Consider the following 21,456-nt stretch of genomic DNA (forward strand, 5'->3'; position numbering starts at 1 on the left):
AAATGCTGTCTAATGCAAAACCTTTATATTTAGCAGCAGATTACCTTCTGACTGATGTTTGTTTCAACGCTGCTTTCAAAAGCAAATAAAACCTCTCCCACAGTGACAGCTTTACGCGATGCAACTATTTCCCATAGAAAGCCAATGGAGTTGGTTTACAACAAAAGATGTAGTTATCGGAGTGTGTAAAGACGCGATGGTGGCAAACTGACAATTTGCTAAAGGGGAGAGTGAATTTGCATGGAACGAACAACGCTGCATTTCAATAAAGTGTTTTTGCTCTCCATGAAAGAGCTGCGAGTGTCCTGTCAGAAATGGGTCATTAGTCATTTTCAAATTATGGGCTCATTTTCAAATGTCACTGCCATTTTAAGGTTGTTTTCATTCAGTCACTTAATACCCACATACGAGACAAAATCCGAGCTGTCAGCTTTTGCTATGTGCTGCCATTTCTGTTACAATCAGCACCGGTGTGGCGCTAAACGCTGTGATGTTCTCCCACCTCTCTCCCCTAATACTTAGCTGTCACCCTTTACTCTCTTTATCTCTCTCTTTGTTCCTCTCTCTTGTCTTGGATCCAGTCCTTTGCCTCTTCTCTCTCGTCTCATTTCATGAAGTGTTGCACACCGGTGAAGTGTTTGCACTAACCACCAAACTGAGGAACACTAGGTGAACATGGAGGACATGCAAACCTTGACGAGATGAATAAAAGCGAATAATCTACTGTGTCATTGATGCAGCTTTGTGCTTGGTAAAAACAAAAACAAGATGTACAGAGACAGAAGATTGCGCATACCCCCTACATGGCTACACAGTCCTCTAAACTGTTTATTTTAATTATAGAAAATGCTTTGAAAAACAATGTGTGGATGCAGATTTGCATTAAAATGCACGCTGATAGAGAGTCGTGCCGATTTTCCAGTGTCAGCCGCGATTATCGGAGATGCATTATGCCCGAATCCTCTCTGAGAATGTCACTGCATTGTATGAGAACCAAACATGAAATGAACGCTTAAATGAATTATGTCGCTGTAGTGCTACCTTGAAATGAAGCACCAGAAAATGATGCGCATTTCAATTCCTTCCAAATGTTACATGTGACATTTGACAAGGATTCTTCAAAGCATAAAACACAGAGTGGGTTTTAACCAAGACAACAGATGTCTCTAAGCAGATGTCTGTGTGAGTAGCTTAATCAAAAAAGTAAAACCAAACAACAGTCTGGTCCCTCATGTCTGCAGGCTTCACTCCAGGCCAGTGCACCTCCTACTGGCTAATTCTAATGGAAAAAAAACAGCAATCCAAAACACGATTCAGTTTATTAACTTAAAGCGTTTATTGAAATTAAGCCCAACCAAGCAGATATAAAGTTTCACATGACCAGTAATTTTATTCTGAGGAATTATTCCATATGAGTGGAAAGCACAAACAAGCATGAAGGTTATTCTTTCGAGGTAATGAGCTGAGACAAAAACAATTTGGAATCAGACTCTGGTGTAGAAATGGAGAGCACTTAAGTCGGCAAAGGTAGAAAGAAAATTATGGGCGCTGACCTCTAGGCAAAATGTAAAAATTACAAGTGACTGTGTGGGCTGTAAGGTGGATTGGTGGTTAGAACGGTTGCCTCGAAGCAAGAAGGTCGCCGGTGGGCATCCCGGTGAGGATCTTTCTGTGTGGAGTCTCCATGTGCAGCGTGGGTTCTCTCCAGGTTCTCCAGCTTCCTCCCACAGTCCAAAAACTTGAGGTTAATTGGTGATTCTAAATTGTCCGTAGGTGTGAATGTGAGTGTGCTTGGTTGTCTGTCTCTAAGTGTAGCCCTGTGATAGACTGGTGACCTGTCCAGGGTGTCCCCTAAATTCACCCTGAGTCGGCTGGGATAGGCTCCAGCCCCCCCCCCCCCGTGACCCTAGTGAGGATTAAATGGTATATAGATAATGGATGGATGGATGTTCTCAATGCCTATGTTTTATTTACTAATAGCTGTGTACACGTCCATGGGTACACTGGAGACTAATAGATCATTTATCATACTACATGAGGTATTATCTCGCTAGATGTTGGAAGGACAGTCTGCAGAGATGTCATTGAACTAAATAAAATGTTCCTTTCGCAAACAGCCTCTTGTCCATGTTGGTGTAAAGTTGTTTTTTTTTTTTACCTTGTTAACATGTAGCTTTTTTTTTTCCACTGTCAAACTACAAGCTCCAAAACTTCAAGGATATGTATTAGACGGCCAAATACATAATAAACCTAAGAAAGCAATCCTCTCACTTTGCAGGGTGGAACTTTCTTCATTATTTGTTAACAGGATCAGATTTGTATGACTGACTTCCTCTGATTTGCTGATTTATTGATGACTGATCTAGTTTAGCAATCTGCCAGTGTGTGGCAAAAAGCAATGTTCATAGATCTGCACGTTCTCAAGCAAACAACAGCTGCATCATGACTGTATGAAGGCAAGACAGGATTGTTTTCATCGTATGAACCTCTAAATGTGTAATTTTCAGAGTTGAATTTTCAGGGGTTTAATTAATGCCAAGAGAGTAACTTTGATAATTACGTGCTGAAAGTTCACTCTCGACCTTGAAAATTAATTTGGCTTCCTGTTTGCACATAAATAAATTATCAAGTGAATGTAGCTTTCCAGACCTTCCCTGACCTCATCCACACTGCAAAATTCTAAGAGGACGCTCGACTGGAAGGTTTAAAAGACTTTTCTAAATGAAAAGGTCCAGTTGCCTTTTGTAAGGTTAAGATCAAGACTTGTGAAAAGACAAGTTGTTATGCTGGAGGAGGAATATTACACAAACCAAATGGATGTCAGCCGTATTAATGGATTTGAAATACCTGATTTAGGCATCACAACTACTTTAGAAGTGATAGAAAGTGGGAATTAATGTTCTTTACAGCAGGTTTCTTAAGTGCTTAATTCAGGAGGACGGTATGTTTTCAAATGAAATTCAAAGCCACAAACAGGCAGTAATGAATGAATGAATGAATTGGGACTCGCATCACTTGAACTGAACTTACTGCGATTACAATAGATGCCATGCAGGCGCCTACACTTGAGCAACAAGCAATTACCTGAAGAGACGGTTGTTTTACAGACACATCACAACTGCAAAAACAATTATTTCTATATAATTATTCCTTTAGAGTGAGCTTGACTTCTTTGTTTTCACAGGCCACTGACTCAGAAACTGTCAAAACAAGAGGAGCTACATAAATTGCTGCAGTCAAAACACACAAGGATTATACATTGCTTGGTGTTTTGCATCTATTTTGCATGAAAAAAAAATGATAGAACTGCAGAGCTCTGCCCACAATTAATATAATTTCAGTTACTGCAGAATGACTCGGCATCTTAGACAAGCAGCTCATCTAAATACTCAATAGACTGAACTGTTTCCTGAAATGCCAGGTACGCACACGACAAGAATACCAAGGCCTCGTAGCAAAAACAGTCAAAAAGACAACAGCACTGTTCTTCATACGGCTAAAAACAGCCCCCTGTTTCCCAGCTAGTATCCTCCTGCGGTTGTGCAGCTAATGACTGTCCTCTCCAGACAGAAAAGGAGGAATCGGCTCTTTGTTCAGACAGCTTAAGCGTCTTACGCAGTGTTTGGGTGGGTGGACTCGTGTGCAGAGACTTCTACATTGACACCAGAGACCAGAATTTGAGTCTTATCTATCAACAAAGGTCAGTGTTTTGTTCCTTTCAGCCACAGATGATCTTTCCCTAACCTTGACCAAGAAGTTTAGCTGGATAAGTCTTAAAACAAAACAAAAAAGTTTATCTTTGTAGAGTCCTTATTATAGGAGGACGTGTGGGTCCCAGCTCATCTTCTGACTGTCAGCATCCAGTACTGGTGCTTTCAACCATGATAGTAACACAGAAATGAGGTCAGTTGGTCAGTTTGGCCTCCACTGTGGGGACTAAAGTATCTCCATCACTCTGTTATTTTCAGCAGATATTCATAGTGTCTAGAAAATGAATCCCAGCAAATCTGACAACCCCTTTTATTCTCCCTCACCATAAAATTGATATTTGTGTTTGCTTTTCGCTTGCTTGTTTGTTCTTTTGGGATTCTGCCTTTATTGAATCAATTGGAAGAAAATGTGGGAAAGGGAGCGGGAGAATAAGATTTAGCGAAGTTCAGTCAACCGGGAATTGAATCAGGGACGCTGGGTCTTTTAGCGCATGTCATATTTGCACTATTTTTCAAGGAAACTCAAGGACACTTCATGAAATTTCCCTAGATAAATAAAACTCATTTTTGAAGATAGAGATGCTGAATGTGCGTTGGCTGCATTTATACTTTTGATTCTGCTCTTGCATTTCCACAAACCACACACAGTATAAACAGACTTGCTTCCAAGTGCCAAAGTCTAAAGTATTTTGAAAGCAGTGAGGTAAAGATCCAACACTGAGTCATTTTCACCTCAGGCAACGTGCACCCTGTCCTCGCTGCACTTTGGGTCACAACAGCTGGTGCAATGAATGGTGAGCTGTTTTTAGCTCCCTGTTTGAAACACAGTGGCAGCAGAGCCCTTGAGCAATATACCGTGTATTGATCCAGTGTCAACACTCTGACAAACTCACTTTACTATCAGAACACATGCATCTTTGTGCAGCCCATTTCGCAAGGTATTGCAAGCATAGAGCTGATTCATTTGGCAAGGGACTCTCAAACAATCTATTGATTCTTATCCTTTGTAGCATTTGGGGAGCTGCATCCCATCGCAGTTGACATTGGGGAACTTGCAAAAACTTGTAAATTTACAGTGAGATTGCTTGTTCAGTACAATAATGTAGATTGCATGCTTGAGGGAGCAGCACCTGAAGGACACGGGGATTACCAAAGCTGTCCTTTAGCTGACTACAAGCTTTTTTAAAAAGATATTTGCACACAACTGTGATGGCCAGAACTCTAAATATTCTGGTCCCTGCACAGCCCTGTCCTTCTTTCTAGGTTCTAGGTCAATACAGTTTTACTCCTGGCTGCTTCCAGCCGTTTAAGTCTTTATCTCTCTTCTCTAATTCTGCCACACACGTCTTGCTTTTAATTTAGCAGTGCACAAATCGCTGCATGTTCATTCATCAGTAACAGTCGGATCGCAAGTAAGCAGCATTGTGCGACGTCACATCTTTCTACTTTTTAGGAATAATCATATCAGATTGTGGACGGTAGAGGGCTTAAACAGGTCTGCACTGCAACAAAAGCGAGTTCAAAAAGTCATGTTGTTGCCTAGCACTGTTGCCTCGCAGCAAGAAGGTCGCCGGTTCGCATCCTGGTGTGGACACCCGGGATCTTTCTGCGTGGAGTATATATGTTCTCCCCGTGCAGCGTGGGTTCTCCCCGGGTTCTCTGGCTTCCTCCCACACAGTCCAAAAACATGTTGAGGTTAATTGGTGATTCTAAATTGTTCGTAGGTGTGAATGTGAGTGTGCTTGGTTGTCTGTCTCTAAGTGTAGCCCTGTGATAGACTGGTGACCTGTCCAGGGTGTCCCCTGCCTTCACCCTGAGTCGGCTGGGATAGACTCCAAACCCCCGCGACCCTAGTGAGGATGAAGCGGTGTATATATAATGGATGGATGGATGGATGTTGTTGCCTTATTTTGGGATGATTCAATCGTGTTTTTCTCATTGAAATTAAATAATTATGTCAAGCACCAGTTGCATTCAGTTCCAGTCTTGCTTCAAGGTTGTGATTCCTCTTAGTGAGCCGTTCAAGAACTTTCAAAGAATCAAGTCTGACAAGCCAGTTTCACCTTGGATGTGAGGTGCAGTGCACAGTCTAATAAAAACTGTAATGACAGAATGCATTTGCTTCTTGTCAAGAATCTATATCTTTGATGAGAACAGGTAGATTTAATCATCCTAAAAAAATAAAATAAAATGACCCTCCTGGATCTAATCCGCAGTCGTTTAAACACCTGCATTTGGAGAGGTTAAAAATGTTCTTGTGTCTAATTTTAGGAGGACACAGCTTGTATGAAATTAAATGTGTTATCAGAATCAGAATCAGAATCAGAAACACTTAATTGATCCCCTAGGGGAAATTGCAAATTGTAAATGATAAATTCAGGTCTAATCTGATGTGAGGTTACAGATAATCAATGTGGATTCAAATTTCTTTTGCTCACTTTTTGACAATTCATCAACTAAACAGGCTTAAATCTACATTTTAAGGTTTTTTTTTTGTTGTTGTTTTACAGTCGCTACATGTTTATGCCAATTTCAAGAAAGATGAGCTCATGTTTTATATGTCAACATATATTCTGATACAATCTGTTATAATCATAAACTATTAAAGTTTGCTAAGATTTATAAGTTTTGGCCAAAAGTTATTTCTGTCCTTACTCTTCATAATGCATTGCACTTGTAGACCTAGTTTGGATTTGTTTCCAGACAAAAACAAACAATAAAAACGTGCATTGATCTCTTCATTTATGTTTTATAGTTTCTACTTGCTGCTTTGGAGATGTTCCAGACAGAATGCATCAGTCTCTGTGATCTTGATTCAACAATGTTGAGATGTGTTCACTGTTTTATCTATACTTCTGTGTTTCACCAGACAATAAGGAATGTCATTTATTACAATTATTTTTAGCTGTTAGATTTATTACCACAAACAAATGAAATCATTTATAGTTTCCTTTAATCTTAATGTTAGAGTTTCATGTGCAGCGTGTGATTTTCAGGCTCTCTCAGGAGGAAAAAATGAGAGCCACGATCAAGCCAAGGCAGCGAGGTAGAGCGGAGGGCAAGTCTGGATAAATGACAGAAGTTGAAGACTTTCAGGCCCGCAGGCGTTTCTGAGGATCAGACTGAAGCAAATATGTGTGTGTCAGACTTCTGTCTCTTTCTGTTACATAAAGCACCAGCAGAACAGGGACTGTTCCTGAAGTAAGCAACAAAAAAAAAAACAACTTTAACAAGACGTGTTGCCGGAGATGGCTGTTGTGGGAGAAATCACATCCCTCTAAAAGTTGGGTGTCATTTCAATCCATAGTCAATTACTCAGGCTGAGCTGCCTGACATTTCTCCCTGTCAATCATCCGGCGTGAACATTTTCACATATGACAGCACACATGGCTCGACAGGCCGAACAGGTGCGTTAAACTGAGAACATTTTACCCAGATTTCCTCCTGTCCTCACAGGTAATTAACACTGTCAGATTGGTTCAGCGTGTTGTGTTTGTGTGTTTGGCGTATGCGTGTTAGGCCTAATTGTTTTCTAATTCTCTTCCTTGTGTGCTCCTCCCCTCTCCTCCAGTCTTCTCCTAGAATAGGTATCATGGAATATTTCAATGTTTTTGGGAGGGAAAAAAGCATTTTTCTCTAACTGGCATGTCTGTAAAATTCATCACATAATGGTCAATCTTCTTCACTTTCCTCACATGTTATCACAAATAAAGCATGCTTCAGCAGAGTGGGTGGATGGAGATGAATTCAATGTATTTCATTGCATACATATACATAAAGGTCACGGCCTACCTTACATAGAAATGAGGAATGGGTTGTTGTTTTTTTATCCATCCATCTACTTGTTTTGTATCATGTTGACAGAGCTGACTTTCAGAATTCAAATAGAGAACTGCACACAAAATGTCACACAAAGTTACATTATTCACTATAGCAAACTGTGATTTTTTATTTTTTTTTAATCAATAATGAAAGGTGTATAAAACCGCAGTGAGGTCATCCCGCATTGTGAGAGACCTGTAGGAGAAATTCAACAACTGACAAGAAATGGAAAAATACACGTATATTCTATGTATTGAAAGTTTTAAAACTGATTATGTTTGCTATTCGTGACTCCTACACCACATTTCAGTCAGCAACCTTCTTCATGCAGGCATTTCTTGTTGTACAGTACTTTCTATGGTGTAAAAGCTTCATTGTAGGAAACAGAAAGAGGCCCGTCAATAAATCCAATGCTCAAATGGCTGAAATGTACATTCCTGACATTCATATCAAAATTTTTTCCAGCAAATGTTTCATGGGCTTATTTCTTTGTCACTGTATTATTGATAATGTACAGTACATTTACTTTATTGTGCAATATGTTATGTAATATGTTCTAGTTTCTAAACATACTGCTGGATGGGAACTGAAAACCCATCTCCATTTTTTTTTTTCTTTTATTGCCACTGAGAGTTTTAAACAAACACTGAAGATGTGAAGTCAGTTACAAAATAAGCCAGCTCTCACACAGCTTATTCTTGTGACAGATGATGTTCAGAAAAAAAGACATGAAATGAGAATAAATGCAGCATCCTGTAGAAAAGCAATAAGACATAAGCAAGACACAGTACTGAGATAAAATAAGTGAGCTCAAGTATGACTAAAAGTAAAAAGTAATGCTGGTAATGATAACAAGGTCATAAGTTATATCACATGTGATGATGTAATACTGCAGATGAAAATGAAATGTTAAACCTGTGAATGAAATACTGCACATTACAGTGACAATGTTGTACATGACAGTGAAATATTGCGCACATAAAGTCGTATTTTTTTAATTAAAATGTGTTCCCACAGTATTTGTTATGGACCAGACTTTTAACTCTTGCTTCAGTGGATTTTTATAGAAAAATAATAACTGACTTTGTGACATATAAACACTTTCATCATGCTACTTTGGTTTATGTACCGTTTTATGCCCTTATTTCACTGTGAAAAGTTTCATTCCAGGTCTGCTGGCACACAAATCGCAATTCTGCACAGACAGACATTTTTTTTTATTCTACCTGGACATAACTAATGTATTGCTCTATCCACAGATGTGAGCACATCTGTATTTAATAGACAATGAAATACAGGTCTCCTTGCTATCTTCTAATGAGGCTAAATGACTCATCTGATATTATACATCTTATTAATAAAAGGTTGCTCTTGGCCTTATTAGAAATAGAAATATTTCTTGGAAGGTGTTACAATTATATAAGCTAAAGCTGTCGACTGTAATCTGATATGTTTCATATTTATACTGGAATTATGTCAAGGTTGAAGGACACAGTAACACCTACCCATGTCTGACTTAATTCATTTCCTGATTATATAACAATTTAATATATAATGTGGAATATAACTGGGTTACTCCACAAACCTTTAAGTTAAATGGATGTATTTACCTTCAGTGCAGATGTGTAGCTATAATATACTGCCACAGGTGAGTTCAACACTTATCATTTCAGTTCAGGGTAACAGTTTTGGAAGCGTAAAATGACCATTAAGATAACGGTTAAGTTTTCCCTGAGCTCCGTGGAACTTGAAGGCTGCAATCTGGACCTGATGCTCCATCTGCTGGAAACAAAATCAAACGAAATGACATGAATAATCTGCTTAAATTGAAAAAGAAATCTCAACAAGAATGAGACCAAGAAATCCCTTTTTAAACAAAAGTAAAGGCCATTACAGGTAATATAATAAATGTATGTTATTTTATACTTAGTGAAAGGTGTTAAACCACATTCAGGTGTTTGGTGCACTGCCCACCCACTCGATAGATTTGAGCCAAAGTTTATTTTATAAAGTCAACATTGATGTTCCTCAGTATTAGCTTTGCAAGTGTAAAAGTTAATAACGCCTAAGTATAATTTTCTCTTTGTTTCTGGTTTGATTAATGCTGTTACGGCATCATTCACACTAAACTGGAATTTCCAATTAAAATGCCAGTTTTAGACATATGGTAGACATATTGAGTGCTGACTTTACATAATGTCACTGTAGGTTAGATGATGACTAAATGAAATAAAACACCAAACGTAAACACAGACACAGTAACTTTGAGATGAAGCTACATGTGGTTTTAACACAAAGACCAAAGACGATCACTAACTTAGGCTAACTGAATTCTCATTTAGGACTATAACAGGCGACATTTTGAGTATAAGAAATGTAAATAATAAATTACACATGACGCGGTGTAGAGAAGTAATATCGCACAAACAGATGTCACAAAATCGTTTGTGCATTTCAGGTGTAACTGAATGCGGCAGTGGTTTGCACAAACATTTAAAACAGAACAGAAAGTGTAAAATTATCACCACAATAAAACAGCCAAGTGTTCACTGTGAGTCGCGGGACTTGTGGGATGAAAAGTGAAACAGAAGCGCCATCTGCTGGGAAAATGACCAACAACATAACATGAACAGTCTGTTTACAGTGAGAATAAGACCAAGAAATCCCTTTTTTTTTTAAAACTCAAAAGATTCCAAAACAGTGAGAAAAGCTCAAAGTTTAGACATAATGTGGATTTTACGTACACACACAAAAGTATTAAACCACATTTTTATTTTTTGGTCATCTGCCCACTTAGTCATGCAACAAGGATTCAAGGCCTTTATTGGTGACAAACACAATTATACACAGTATAATGCCCAGGGAAATGCATTATGCTCCTGTTCCAGACCAAAACTATATTGATAATAATAATAATGATAACAATAAGAAGAAGAAGAAGAAAGAATAAAACACACAGTAAATAAATCTATATATATGAATATAAACAGATAGATAAATAGATAGAATAAGCAAAATAAATAAATCAAATTGTCAAATTGTGTCAAACACAATACAGTACATGATGATACATGTAATTAATAAATTTAATGCTGATAGTTGTGTGAACGCCAAGGTATAATATTCCAAACTAGAATTACAGATTAAAATGCCAGTTTTACACGTGTTGAGTGCTGACATTGGCTTGCCTGAAGTTACATTAGGAAATCATTATTTACATTTCAAAACGGGGGGAAGCAGCTGATTGCTTCACCCAGCTCAAACATTTGCAAAGTAATTTTTCAAATAGCGAGTAATTCACATACACTGCTTAATTGTTTATTTGTCTTATTATTATTATTATTATTATTAATAGGCACAAAAGCAAATAATAAATGAGTTTAATGCATCCACTTATCCTGTAAAGTTTGGCTCATGCCCTGGAAAAAATAAAGTAATAATTAATATTTTTAGAATAAGGCAAATTCTAATGTGACCGTGTTCAACCAACAAACAAAAGAGAATTGGCTTCTACATTGAAAATGTGTGTTTTATTACCAGTCTTAAATTGTCCAGGCATGTAAATATGGAGGAGGGGGCTTTAAATCTTGAACTCTAAGTGGGGAAAAAATATATTAGAAAGTCAATCTCACTAAGTTACCTGAAGTTTTAGTTTTGAGTCAACTAATTCAAAGATCTAAGTTTAAATATTAAACTGATGCAAAGTTGTTATGTCACCTCAACCTGTCTAAAGAATATTGCAACTTACGGGAAATTGGAGCGTTGCCGCTTCGGCGCGCTTCGGCGTTCCCGCTACGTGATGACGCATGCAGCTCACGCACGCTGTATAAAGCCCTGTTTTCTGACGTCAGCGGCCTCTTCCCTGCCTATGCCCTCGTGAGGTGGGCAGTGTAAAATTCCTTGTCTCTTTTCTCCACCAAGAGAATCCAAAACCATCCGTCAAAATGGTGAGTTCTTCACATTTCCCTGATCGATAAACGAGTTATTGGGTCCAAAAGATGTAATTAGTGTCAGTATTAAAGCTCTGGGAGAAATATTGCATGGATGTTCTGTGACTCGCATAATATGGTATGGCTTGGACCAAAAATGGCAACCATTTTGTCATCTGTACTGTTAGCTTGGAAACGCCACCTAGATAAAAGAAACGCAGTTCTGGACTGTTGTTAAAACTTATTTTTCTTGCTTGCGTGTTTGCATAGCTGTATTCAATTTATACGCTTTAATTTTATCGGGCGACCCTTGTAAAAGCGGTGTTGGCTAACTTTGACAGCTTCTTGTGCTAACGTTAGCTAGTCTTCCGCTAAATTGTCGTTCATGACGCTTGAAATGAAGGGAAATTGGGATAAAGCTGCGTCGTTTTAACACGTCGTCCATATTGGGTGAAGGACCCGGAACAAAATGTGATTTTTAAAGTTGTTTCGTGTCTGAGGAATAACTTGCCGGTATTTCGGTTCAAAGTCTGTACACGTGGCCTATTCATGCCGGTAGATGCTGATTGTAATCTGTTTTTATTACCGTTTCATGGAGGAGATTGTCAAGTTATTGAAGTAACTTATTGTAAACAGAATATACCTGTAGGTCCTGGCAAAGGAGTGTTGGGTGTTTTTAGTCGGCAAAACGTAGACAACAATAACGTCATCTTTGGTGATGGCGGACTCTCTCCGCCCAGGGTGGAAGTGCAGAGCATTTCAGATTAACGTACGTCAGCAACAATATCAGGGGCCTGTGGCATTGTTTGAGCAAGGTGAAATACCTGTTTAAATAGTTACATTATAGTAAATACTCAACACAGAATGATACAAAAGGAAATCCCTGGGCCAGTGAAATAGCAAAATGGGTAGATATGCACTAAGTACACTGTTGGCAATGCTGTTTTTCTGTTGGCAGACCAACAGGTTTAAACACGTCATGCTTTGGCAGGCAGGTTTCCAGCTGTTTCTACCTGTAAGGCGTACATGTCCTCTGTATCTGTACGTTTACGTAAGCTGGCAAAAACAATGACTAGGCCCGACCACGAGTCATGGTGACAAAGGATCATATGTTTCGTCCAAGCTGAAAGAAACTTACTCCCAACATTTGACCTATTTTAATCTTCTAATCTGTACTTTTCCCCTTAGGTGAACTTTACCGTAGACCAGATCCGTGCCATCATGGACAAGAAGGCCAACATCCGTAACATGTCTGTGATTGCCCACGTTGACCATGGAAAGTCAACTTTGACAGATTCTCTGGTGTCGAAGGCTGGCATCATTGCCTCAGCTCGCGCTGGAGAAACTCGTTTCACAGACACGCGTAAGGATGAACAGGAGCGTTGCATTACCATCAAGTCTACGTAAGTGTTCGGTACTTTTCTGACTGCATTCTTAGCTTGTGACTCTTTCTCCCAGATATGGGTTTGATGCCAAGCAGCAAGAGAGTAAAACATGTTGATTAGGTGCCTGTTTTTCTTGCAGTATTTATTATTTGCCCAATAGTAAATCAATATAAAACTCATTCTGAGATTTGCTCCAGCGCAGTATCTAAGTGGTGCAGATTTCTGGCTTGAGGTTGTCTGTTTCACTAGTTAGTAACTGTCTGTTGGTCAACAAAATCCAGTTTATTTTGCCTATTCTGTTGGATTATTGATATCTGTAATCATTTACACCTGATATGCCTGTCTAGTGAGCTGTTCCAGTTAATTCAAGTTTCAAATTTTTCATGTCTGCATATTTGCACAATAAAGAAAATGAAAGACAAATAAAATTTGGCTGAGTAGTGTCGGTAAATTAAATAGCATTAGATTTGTCAAATATTACTGAGTTTTAATATTGTTCTGTGATTTAACAGCATTACCACCCAGGGAGGAGCCCCACAATGAGAAAAAAAAATATAATGAAACTTTTACAAAAACAGCTAATGTTTTTATTGTCTGTTTCTTACATTTGTAGTTATTCAGCAAAGACGTTAACTATTGGAGCACATATTTAATAAGTGTCCTTACAAGTAATTCACCAGTTGTTACCTAACATCCAGCCAGAATTGAATTAAATGGATGTGACTGTCTTAGTCACATGTTGCAGGATGTACTTAATGTTCTATATTAATCATACTTTAAGTGGAATTTGTAACATACACGGTGCAACTGTACTTTTCGTAGTGTAATGTTTACCATTTAAATTTGTCTAACCTGCAGAGCTATCTCCTTGTACTACGAGCTGAGTGAAAACGACTTGGCTTTCATTAAGCAGAGCAGGGATGGCTCTGGCTTCTTGATCAACCTGATTGACTCACCAGGGCACGTTGACTTCTCTTCTGAGGTGACTGCTGCTCTCCGTGTCACAGATGGAGCCCTGGTTGTTGTGGACTGTGTTTCTGGTAAGGCTAGTCTTAGACTCTTACACATTGTAAGTTGGCAGGCAAAAAAATAAAAAGACTGACTACAAATAAAGAGATGCCTGGCATACAGGAGGTTTTTTTTTATTATCATACAAAAATGGGTGGGAGATTTGGCCCATATATTCAAAAATGATCGCAACTTGGCTGCTAAATGTTTCTGGGACACTTGTGCCATTTAAATGTTCAAGCTTAAAATAAATGCTGCTGTTCCATTTAGATTCCAAGTGTTAAATAGTTGCTTTGTGTATCCCTGCCAGGCGTGTGTGTGCAAACTGAGACCGTGCTCCGTCAGGCCATTGGTGAGCGTATCAAGCCAGTCCTGATGATGAACAAGATGGACCGTGCCTTGCTTGAGTTGCAGCTTGAACCTGAAGACCTTTACCAGACCTTCCAGCGTATTGTGGAGTCCGTCAACGTCATCATCTCCACCTATGGAGAGGATGAGAATGGACCTATGGGTGACATCATGGTGAGTTGTCTATACACTGAAAGTGCAACACACACTTGACTTTTTGTGTATGGGTCTCCCCTTGCATTGTCTATGATGAGCAGAGAAGGTTTGATAACTTGAATTCTAGTGTGATAGAAGTGCTGTTTTTATTGAACATATGTGTGCATCTAGACACCTATTTGCACTCAAACTGCTGTTCAATGCTGAATGTGGGTCAAAATGTTTTTCACCTTGTTTAAATTCAATTGAGTATGAAGTAGTAAATTTCTGCAAACTGAAAGATCTCAACTCAGTTGAGACAACATGAGTCTTACCTTCCACAGTAAAATCTCCAAAGCAGGTGTAAACAAAACTACACTAGACATTTAATGGAGAGTCTATAATTACACACTGATGTAGTGGTCTCTTTTCTAGGTTGATCCAGTAATTGGCACAGTTGGCTTTGGCTCTGGACTCCATGGCTGGGCATTCACCCTCAAGCAGTTTGCTGAGATGTATGCATCCAAGTTTGCTGCCAAGGGCAACACCCAGATGACTGCACCTGAGCGTTCCAAGAAGGTGGAAGACATGATGAAGAAGCTGTGGGGAGATAGGTGCGCCTCCAACACAGAAACCTTGATTATCAAACAAAGGCCATGTGATTAGAGTGCATGGCTACCAGCAGTGGAAAAATGGCACACAGAAAAGATCTTAGTGATGTTGCTGCATCTCTATTGTATTGCTTAATGTTTACACCTTTACTATTCTAGGTACTTTGATGGGGAGAACGGCAAGTTTGTCAAGAGTGCTATTGGAGCTGATGGCAAGAGGTACTCCCGCACCTTCTGTGCTCTTGTGCTGGATCCCATCTTCAAGGTAACAAGACTTCAGGTTTATTTGAATAATGTAATGGGGGGCAATGCATTTAGAGTGCAAAGTAGTGAGACTCAAAGAACAAGATTTTGTAAACAGTTGCTCTGTATGCCTGCAAGTGATGATCTGAAAATTCTTCACTTTGACCTGACTAACCAGTGATGATAACCTTCAACCTGAGCAGGCACTGAGTGAAATGATTTTTACTTATGTCCTGACTTTGCTCATGTTAAATTGCAGTCTACTAATTCACATTAATTTCCTTCTAGGTGTTTGATGCCATCATGAACTTCAAGAAAGAGGAAACTGCCAAGCTGATCACCAAGATGGAAATTAAGTTGGATGCTGAGGACAAGGACAAGGAGGGTAAACCTCTCCTGAAGGCTGTCATGCGCCGCTGGCTGCCTGCTGGAGAAGCCCTTCTCCAAATGATCACCATTCACCTGCCTTCCCCTGTCACTGCCCAGAAGTACCGCTGTGAGCTGCTGTATGAAGGACCTGGAGATGATGAGGCTGCCATGGGTATGGAGCTGATTTATTTCCATTTTGCTCATGTACAAGAATGGAGTAGACATGCAGTATACAGAACATGCATGTTAGCAATAATCCATGATGGAATCTGGAAAGGGTAGAAAGCCTAATTGTTCTTGGACTAATGCTGATTTAATAAATTTGTTGCATAGGTATCAAGAACTGTGACCCCAAGGCTCCCCTGATGATGTATATCTCAAAGATGGTACCCACCAGTGACAAGGGTCGCTTCTATGCCTTCGGTCGTGTGTTCTCTGGGAGTGTGTCCACTGGCCTGAAAGTTCGTATCATGGGACCAAACTTTGTCCCTGGAAAGAAGGACGACCTGTACTTGAAGCCAATTCAGAGGTAAGTTTCAACATGTGGCCTGTTGATCAACTATAAGGTGTGAATTTATCAGGAATTTGGTCACTTCTGAATTAAACTTTACCACCTTGCTGTCTGCCAGGACCATTTTGATGATGGGCCGCTACGTTGAACCCATTGAAGATGTGCCTTGTGGTAACATCGTGGGTCTGGTTGGAGTGGACCAGTACCTTGTCAAGACCGGAACCATCACCACCTATGAGCAGTCACACAACATGAGAGTGATGAAGTTCAGTGTCAGCCCTGTGGTGAGAGTTGCTGTGGAGGCCAAGAACCCTGCCGACCTACCCAAGCTTGTGGAGGGCTTGAAGCGTCTGTCGAAGTCCGATCCTATGGTCCAGTGCATCATTGAGGAATCTGGAGAGCATATCGTTGCTGGAGCTGGAGAGCTGCATCTGGAGATCTGCCTGAAAGATCTGGAGGAGGACCATGCTTGCATTCCACTCAAGGTGATAAATCACAGTTCAGTGAAGTTGATTTGTGCTCAAGAGCCATACAAATAAAATGTCCTAGACTTGAACATTCCTGCATTAACACGTCTTTTTCTTTATAGAAATCTGACCCAGTGGTATCCTACAGAGAGACCGTCAGCGAAGAATCAAGTGTCATGTGTCTGTCAAAGTCGCCCAACAAGCACAACCGTCTGTTCATGAAGGCTCGTCCCTTCGAAGAGGGTCTGGCAGAGGACATCGAGAAGGGTGACGTTACAGCTCGTCAGGAGATGAAGACCCGTGCCCGTTACCTTGCCGATAAGTATGAGTGGGATGTCGGTGAGGCCAGAAAGATCTGGTGCTTCGGACCTGACGGAACTGGCCCCAACATGCTGGTGGATGTGACCAAGGGAGTGCAGTACCTTAATGAGATCAAGGACAGTGTTGTGGCTGGTTTCCAGTGGGCCGTCAAGGAGGTAAGAGCCCAGTTTATGCAATGATGTTTTGTTTTAACGGTGGATATACCTGGAACTCACAAATTGTTGCAATGTTGTGTTTAGGGTGTCCTCTGTGAAGAGAACATGCGTGCCATTCGCTTTGACATCCATGACGTGACCCTGCACACAGACGCTATTCACCGTGGTGGTGGTCAGATTATCCCCACAGCCCGCAGAGCCTTGTATGCTTGTGAGCTCACAGCAGATCCCAGGCTTATGGAGCCCGTCTACCTGGTGGAGATCCAGGTGAGTTGCATAGGAGATGCAGCCTATCTGGTTTCTTTCAGTAATCAGATGTATATTTACCTCTATAAAACATGATCAGTGAGTACGTCATACCTGCTCATGTTTTGCAGTGCAAAGCATTTTAGTTTTATCAACTATTTGCTTGTTTTATCCCATAGCTGACTTGCTTATAATTTCACCAGCATTAGTGTCAGGTTGACTCACTATGTCCTGTCCACTCAACAGTGTCCTGAGACAGCAATGGGTGGAATCTACGGTGTGTTGACCAGGAGACGTGGTCATGTGTTTGAGGAGGGCAGAGTCATGGGAACACCCATGTACGTCATCAAGGCCTACTTGCCTGTCATGGAGTCCTTCGGTAAGTCCTCTCTCAAACCAGTGCGGATTTTGTCACTTAATTATTGATGTACCTTTTAGGCTTCTTTCAGTGTAAGTTGTGTCAACAAATTAATGAGAATTTCGAGAGTTATGTCATCATTTGTCTTGTGTGAAATGACTATTCAAATTTCCTGCTCAAACTGCAGTTTTTGACACGCACTGCCCATTTAACTCTGGCTTTGCAGTTTCAGTATACAACAGTCTGCTTAGTAAATACAGAATGTAGTCAGTCCTGTATTTTTTTCTTTTTAGGAGACTTACTTGGCAGAAATCATTTTAAGTGCAACAAGTATGAAGGAAACTACTTTTCTTTAGGAGAGATAGTTTGGACACTAGGGGATAATCTTCAGAAGCTACCATACTGTATATTTTCAAATGAAGGTAGTGGGATGTACTTCTTTTTAAAAAGTAAGCTTAGTTTCACATTTTAATTGGTGCACCTAGGATATGTCATTTTCCTGCGTGTCTTTTTCCATGTTTCTCCATTGATCAGAGTAACGTTGCGCATTGTGTAACCTCTTGACCAATTGTGCAGCCTTTTTACATTAAAAGCCTCTAGCTGTTGACCCAAGTCTGATACTGCTTTACTATACTTGTGATTCTCGTACAAAGCATGTGTTGATGTGTGCTGCTCTGTTGGTTTACAGGTTTCACAGCCGACCTTCGTTCCAACACTGGTGGCCAGGCCTTCCCACAGTGCGTGTTCGACCATTGGCAGATCCTCCCTGGAAACCCCCTGGAGGCAGCAACCAAGCCTGGTATCGTTGTCCTCGAGACACGCAAACGCAAGGGTCTCAAAGAAGGTGTCCCAGCCTTGGACAACTACCTGGACAAATTGTAAAAGCCTGAACCTGGCTCGTCTCATTCCTCTCTACCAACACAAAAGAAGTCAACATTGTAGAACTGAACTGTACAGAACACAGTGAGCACTAAATATTGCCAAAAGGATCGACAATAATAATTAAACAACTGAAAAAATTGTAAACAATTAATAAAAGAAAATAAAAACTTTTATGGTTCAGGCTTTGTTTTTTTATGGGGATGACCATGGCTGCTATGTTAGACTTCAATTCATCTAAGGTGGCAGTGATTCAAAGATGAGAGTTCAAATTTCCATACGGAAGATTAGTATGATGTAGCTGGTAATGCATTGTTTCATTTCAAGATTTACACTCTGTACCATCAGTTGTTTTACTATATTGACCTAAAGGGTTAGTTATATGGTTATATTGTGCTTCAAATGTCTCTACAGCGTGTCTTTGTTGATCTGAAAATACTGCAAGGATTGAAGGGCTGTACTATACAGACTGTTGTGGAAAACCAATTGGTAGTTTCTGTTCATGTCCACTTTTGGAAGAACATACTGTCTTCATCCGTGACTGACAGTCAGAGCTGGCTTATTGATTAGGTATTGTATAGTACTATGATCAGTTCTGGATTACATTGTTTCATGGTTATGACAAAACACTTGAACTACATGCAAGTATAAAAATGTCAATATGGTTCCTCATTACATTATTGGGCACTATAAGCTGCACAACTGGAAGATACTGGTTTCTAGAATCGGAGTTTTTGCTATTTTGTTTGTTTTTTTTGTCAGCCATTTCAGAATTTTGACATCTAGGGTTGGATGATGTCACAGTAAGCCTCTGGAAACAGGTGATGGGTATTGAGGGGTTTTTTTCTCTCCATTATTTGAAGAGTGAAGAGTTGGTGTTAGTCCTGCGTACAACCTACTGTATGCTGTAAAACTGACATGCCTGAATCAGCAGAATCATTGACACAAAATCCTCGCAGTGCTGGGTCTTGGCTGTTAGCGTTGCCTCCTCCATGTCTAGATGCATATAAGCTGCTTGCTTGCTTCATCCATAAATAAACCAAAAAGATTAATAATTTTATCACTTGAATATATAAGGAAAAAGAAAACCTTTCTGAATTCATCTTGCAATATAACTTTGTTTCATAACTGCCAGTCAACCCCACCCTTTCATCAGTATGTACAATGTGAACAGATGTGTTAGAGGAAGGAATGGATTGACAATATTATGTTACACAAGCAATTCCCTTGCTTCAGACAACTTCTGCTTCGAATGTTTTAATAGTTAAAAGTATCTGTAGTCCTCATGTTGATGAGGAAACTCTGTATATTCATGTTATGTCTGGCCTGAACTAACCATCTCAACTCACACAAAGCAAAATCTCAAATACATATTACATCAGATTTATTCCAAGGCCTTTCACATTAAAACTCTTAAAATTTCCCAAATCAATATGCTGTAAAACACATTCCTCCAACAGATAAGGAGGCGTCTTTTAAAGGAATTAATTCAATGCATATAAATCCAAATCTAATTTTTATATACATGTGTGCATTTTTTTAAAAAGTGATGAAGCAACAGCAGACCTATAAATACAATATACCAAAGCAGTTTGGGATGATTTACATGATTGGTTGAAGAGCAAAATGTTTGGCTTTGCCATAGGATGAAAGTTTTTAGCTATAAAATGAACTCAAACGTGGACTCTTTGATTAGATGTACTCTCTGTATGTGATTTTTTATTATTATTTATTCTTAAAACAAGATGCCTGTGGACAACTCCAAACCTCTCCATGTTCCAAAAAGAAGAATTCCCCTTCTTAGCTGCTTTAAACTTTGAGGGAAATAAAAAAAAACTGACTACAGTTAGACTTTTATGACTAACCTCAAACTTGTTAAACATACCTGGTAACATGTTCTTCAGTTTTAATTTGTGGTCATTTAAACGTGTTTGTTGCATGTTCAGTGATTTGATGTCATTCAGTGCTACATTGTAAGGCATGTGGCCTTAGTGTTTGTGTGGACAGAAAATTGTTAATAAATGTAAAAAAAAAATAATATTAATAATAGTTTAGAGCAGTGCAGTTACATTTTGTAACCACAGGTGAATAGTGGAACATTTCCGATGATAAGATATATTTAGGAAAATGTTGGTGACAAGGACACTCAATGCAACAAGGAGGGCAGCAAATCAGACATAATAGCAAAAGAGTACTTCTGAAGACATTCTCATGGTCACTTTCTCTCATTAACAAGTATTTATTGCCATTTACATATAAATTTAGATTATTCATCCATCCATTCATCCTTCTGCTTCATCCTGGAGAGGTTCACAAGGGACTGAAGCCTCTCTCTGGGAAATTTGGGCAAAAGGCGAGTTACACCCTGGACAGTAAAAATATAAATGCAGCATGTAAAGCCACACCTGACAAGGGTGTACATTAACTCAGCAAGTCAAGAATTTGTCACCGGTTGAGAATCAGAATCAGAAAGGTTTTACGGCCAAGTAGGTTTTCACATACAAGGACCCTGACTTGTTTCAGTGTACAACAGTAACATATGAACGTGCTGCCAGTCAGGAGGCACTAACAGCCAATAAGAAGCAGTGTTACAAGCCATATCAGCAGCAAGTGTAATCAAGAGATTATGAGTCACAAAGTAATAAAAGCGCTTCCTGTGTGCAGGAATGTGCAAATGAATCACCCCAGAAAGTGCAGCGTCATCTAGTATGTGATGTAAACAGCTTGATATGTATAAAGGGATCTTATTAATCCTGTTCAAAGGTTTGACTTAATGTAACGCATAGTCAGTGTCTATGGTGGAGAAAAAGAGGCAGTGTCAGTGGGCGCCTTTTATTGAAGATTAATTAATGCTTTTCACAAGTAGTTAATAACAATACTACCAGTAGAGAGAATCAGTTTAATATGTACACAAAATGTCTGCTTAAGTGAACTAATCTAGTGGGTAATTAAATCATAA

General features: G+C 39.5%; 1 protein-coding gene across 1 annotated transcript; it reads left to right on the forward strand.

Moving 5' to 3' along the window:
* The first annotated feature begins 11,410 nt into the window (after window positions 1-11,410).
* LOC103363049 (elongation factor 2-like) lies at window positions 11,411-18,671 on the forward strand. The gene is made up of 13 exons (XM_008289643.1): window positions 11,411-11,479; window positions 12,650-12,864; window positions 13,705-13,886; window positions 14,165-14,376; window positions 14,773-14,951; window positions 15,108-15,213; window positions 15,480-15,732; window positions 15,894-16,089; window positions 16,190-16,556; window positions 16,661-17,014; window positions 17,099-17,281; window positions 17,507-17,639; window positions 18,307-18,671. Exons 1-13 carry the CDS (start codon window positions 11,477-11,479, stop codon window positions 18,498-18,500), a joined length of 2,577 nt encoding a protein of 858 aa, XP_008287865.1. The 5' UTR covers window positions 11,411-11,476; the 3' UTR covers window positions 18,501-18,671.
* The last annotated feature ends 2,785 nt before the right edge of the window (window positions 18,672-21,456 follow it).

The sequence above is a fragment of the Stegastes partitus genome, unplaced genomic scaffold (assembly GCF_000690725.1).
Source record: "Stegastes partitus isolate 25-593 unplaced genomic scaffold, Stegastes_partitus-1.0.2 Scaffold627, whole genome shotgun sequence".
Lineage (NCBI taxonomy): Eukaryota > Metazoa > Chordata > Actinopteri > Pomacentridae > Stegastes > Stegastes partitus.

Bases quoted from the DNA above. Each gene is read 5' to 3' on its own strand.
- LOC103363049 (XM_008289643.1), top strand. The intron at 14,952-15,107 runs GTGCGCCTCCAA...TTACTATTCTAG, and splicing joins AAGAAGCTGTGGGGAGATAG to GTACTTTGATGGGGAGAACG. The intron at 16,090-16,189 runs GTAAGTTTCAAC...GCTGTCTGCCAG, and splicing joins TACTTGAAGCCAATTCAGAG to GACCATTTTGATGATGGGCC.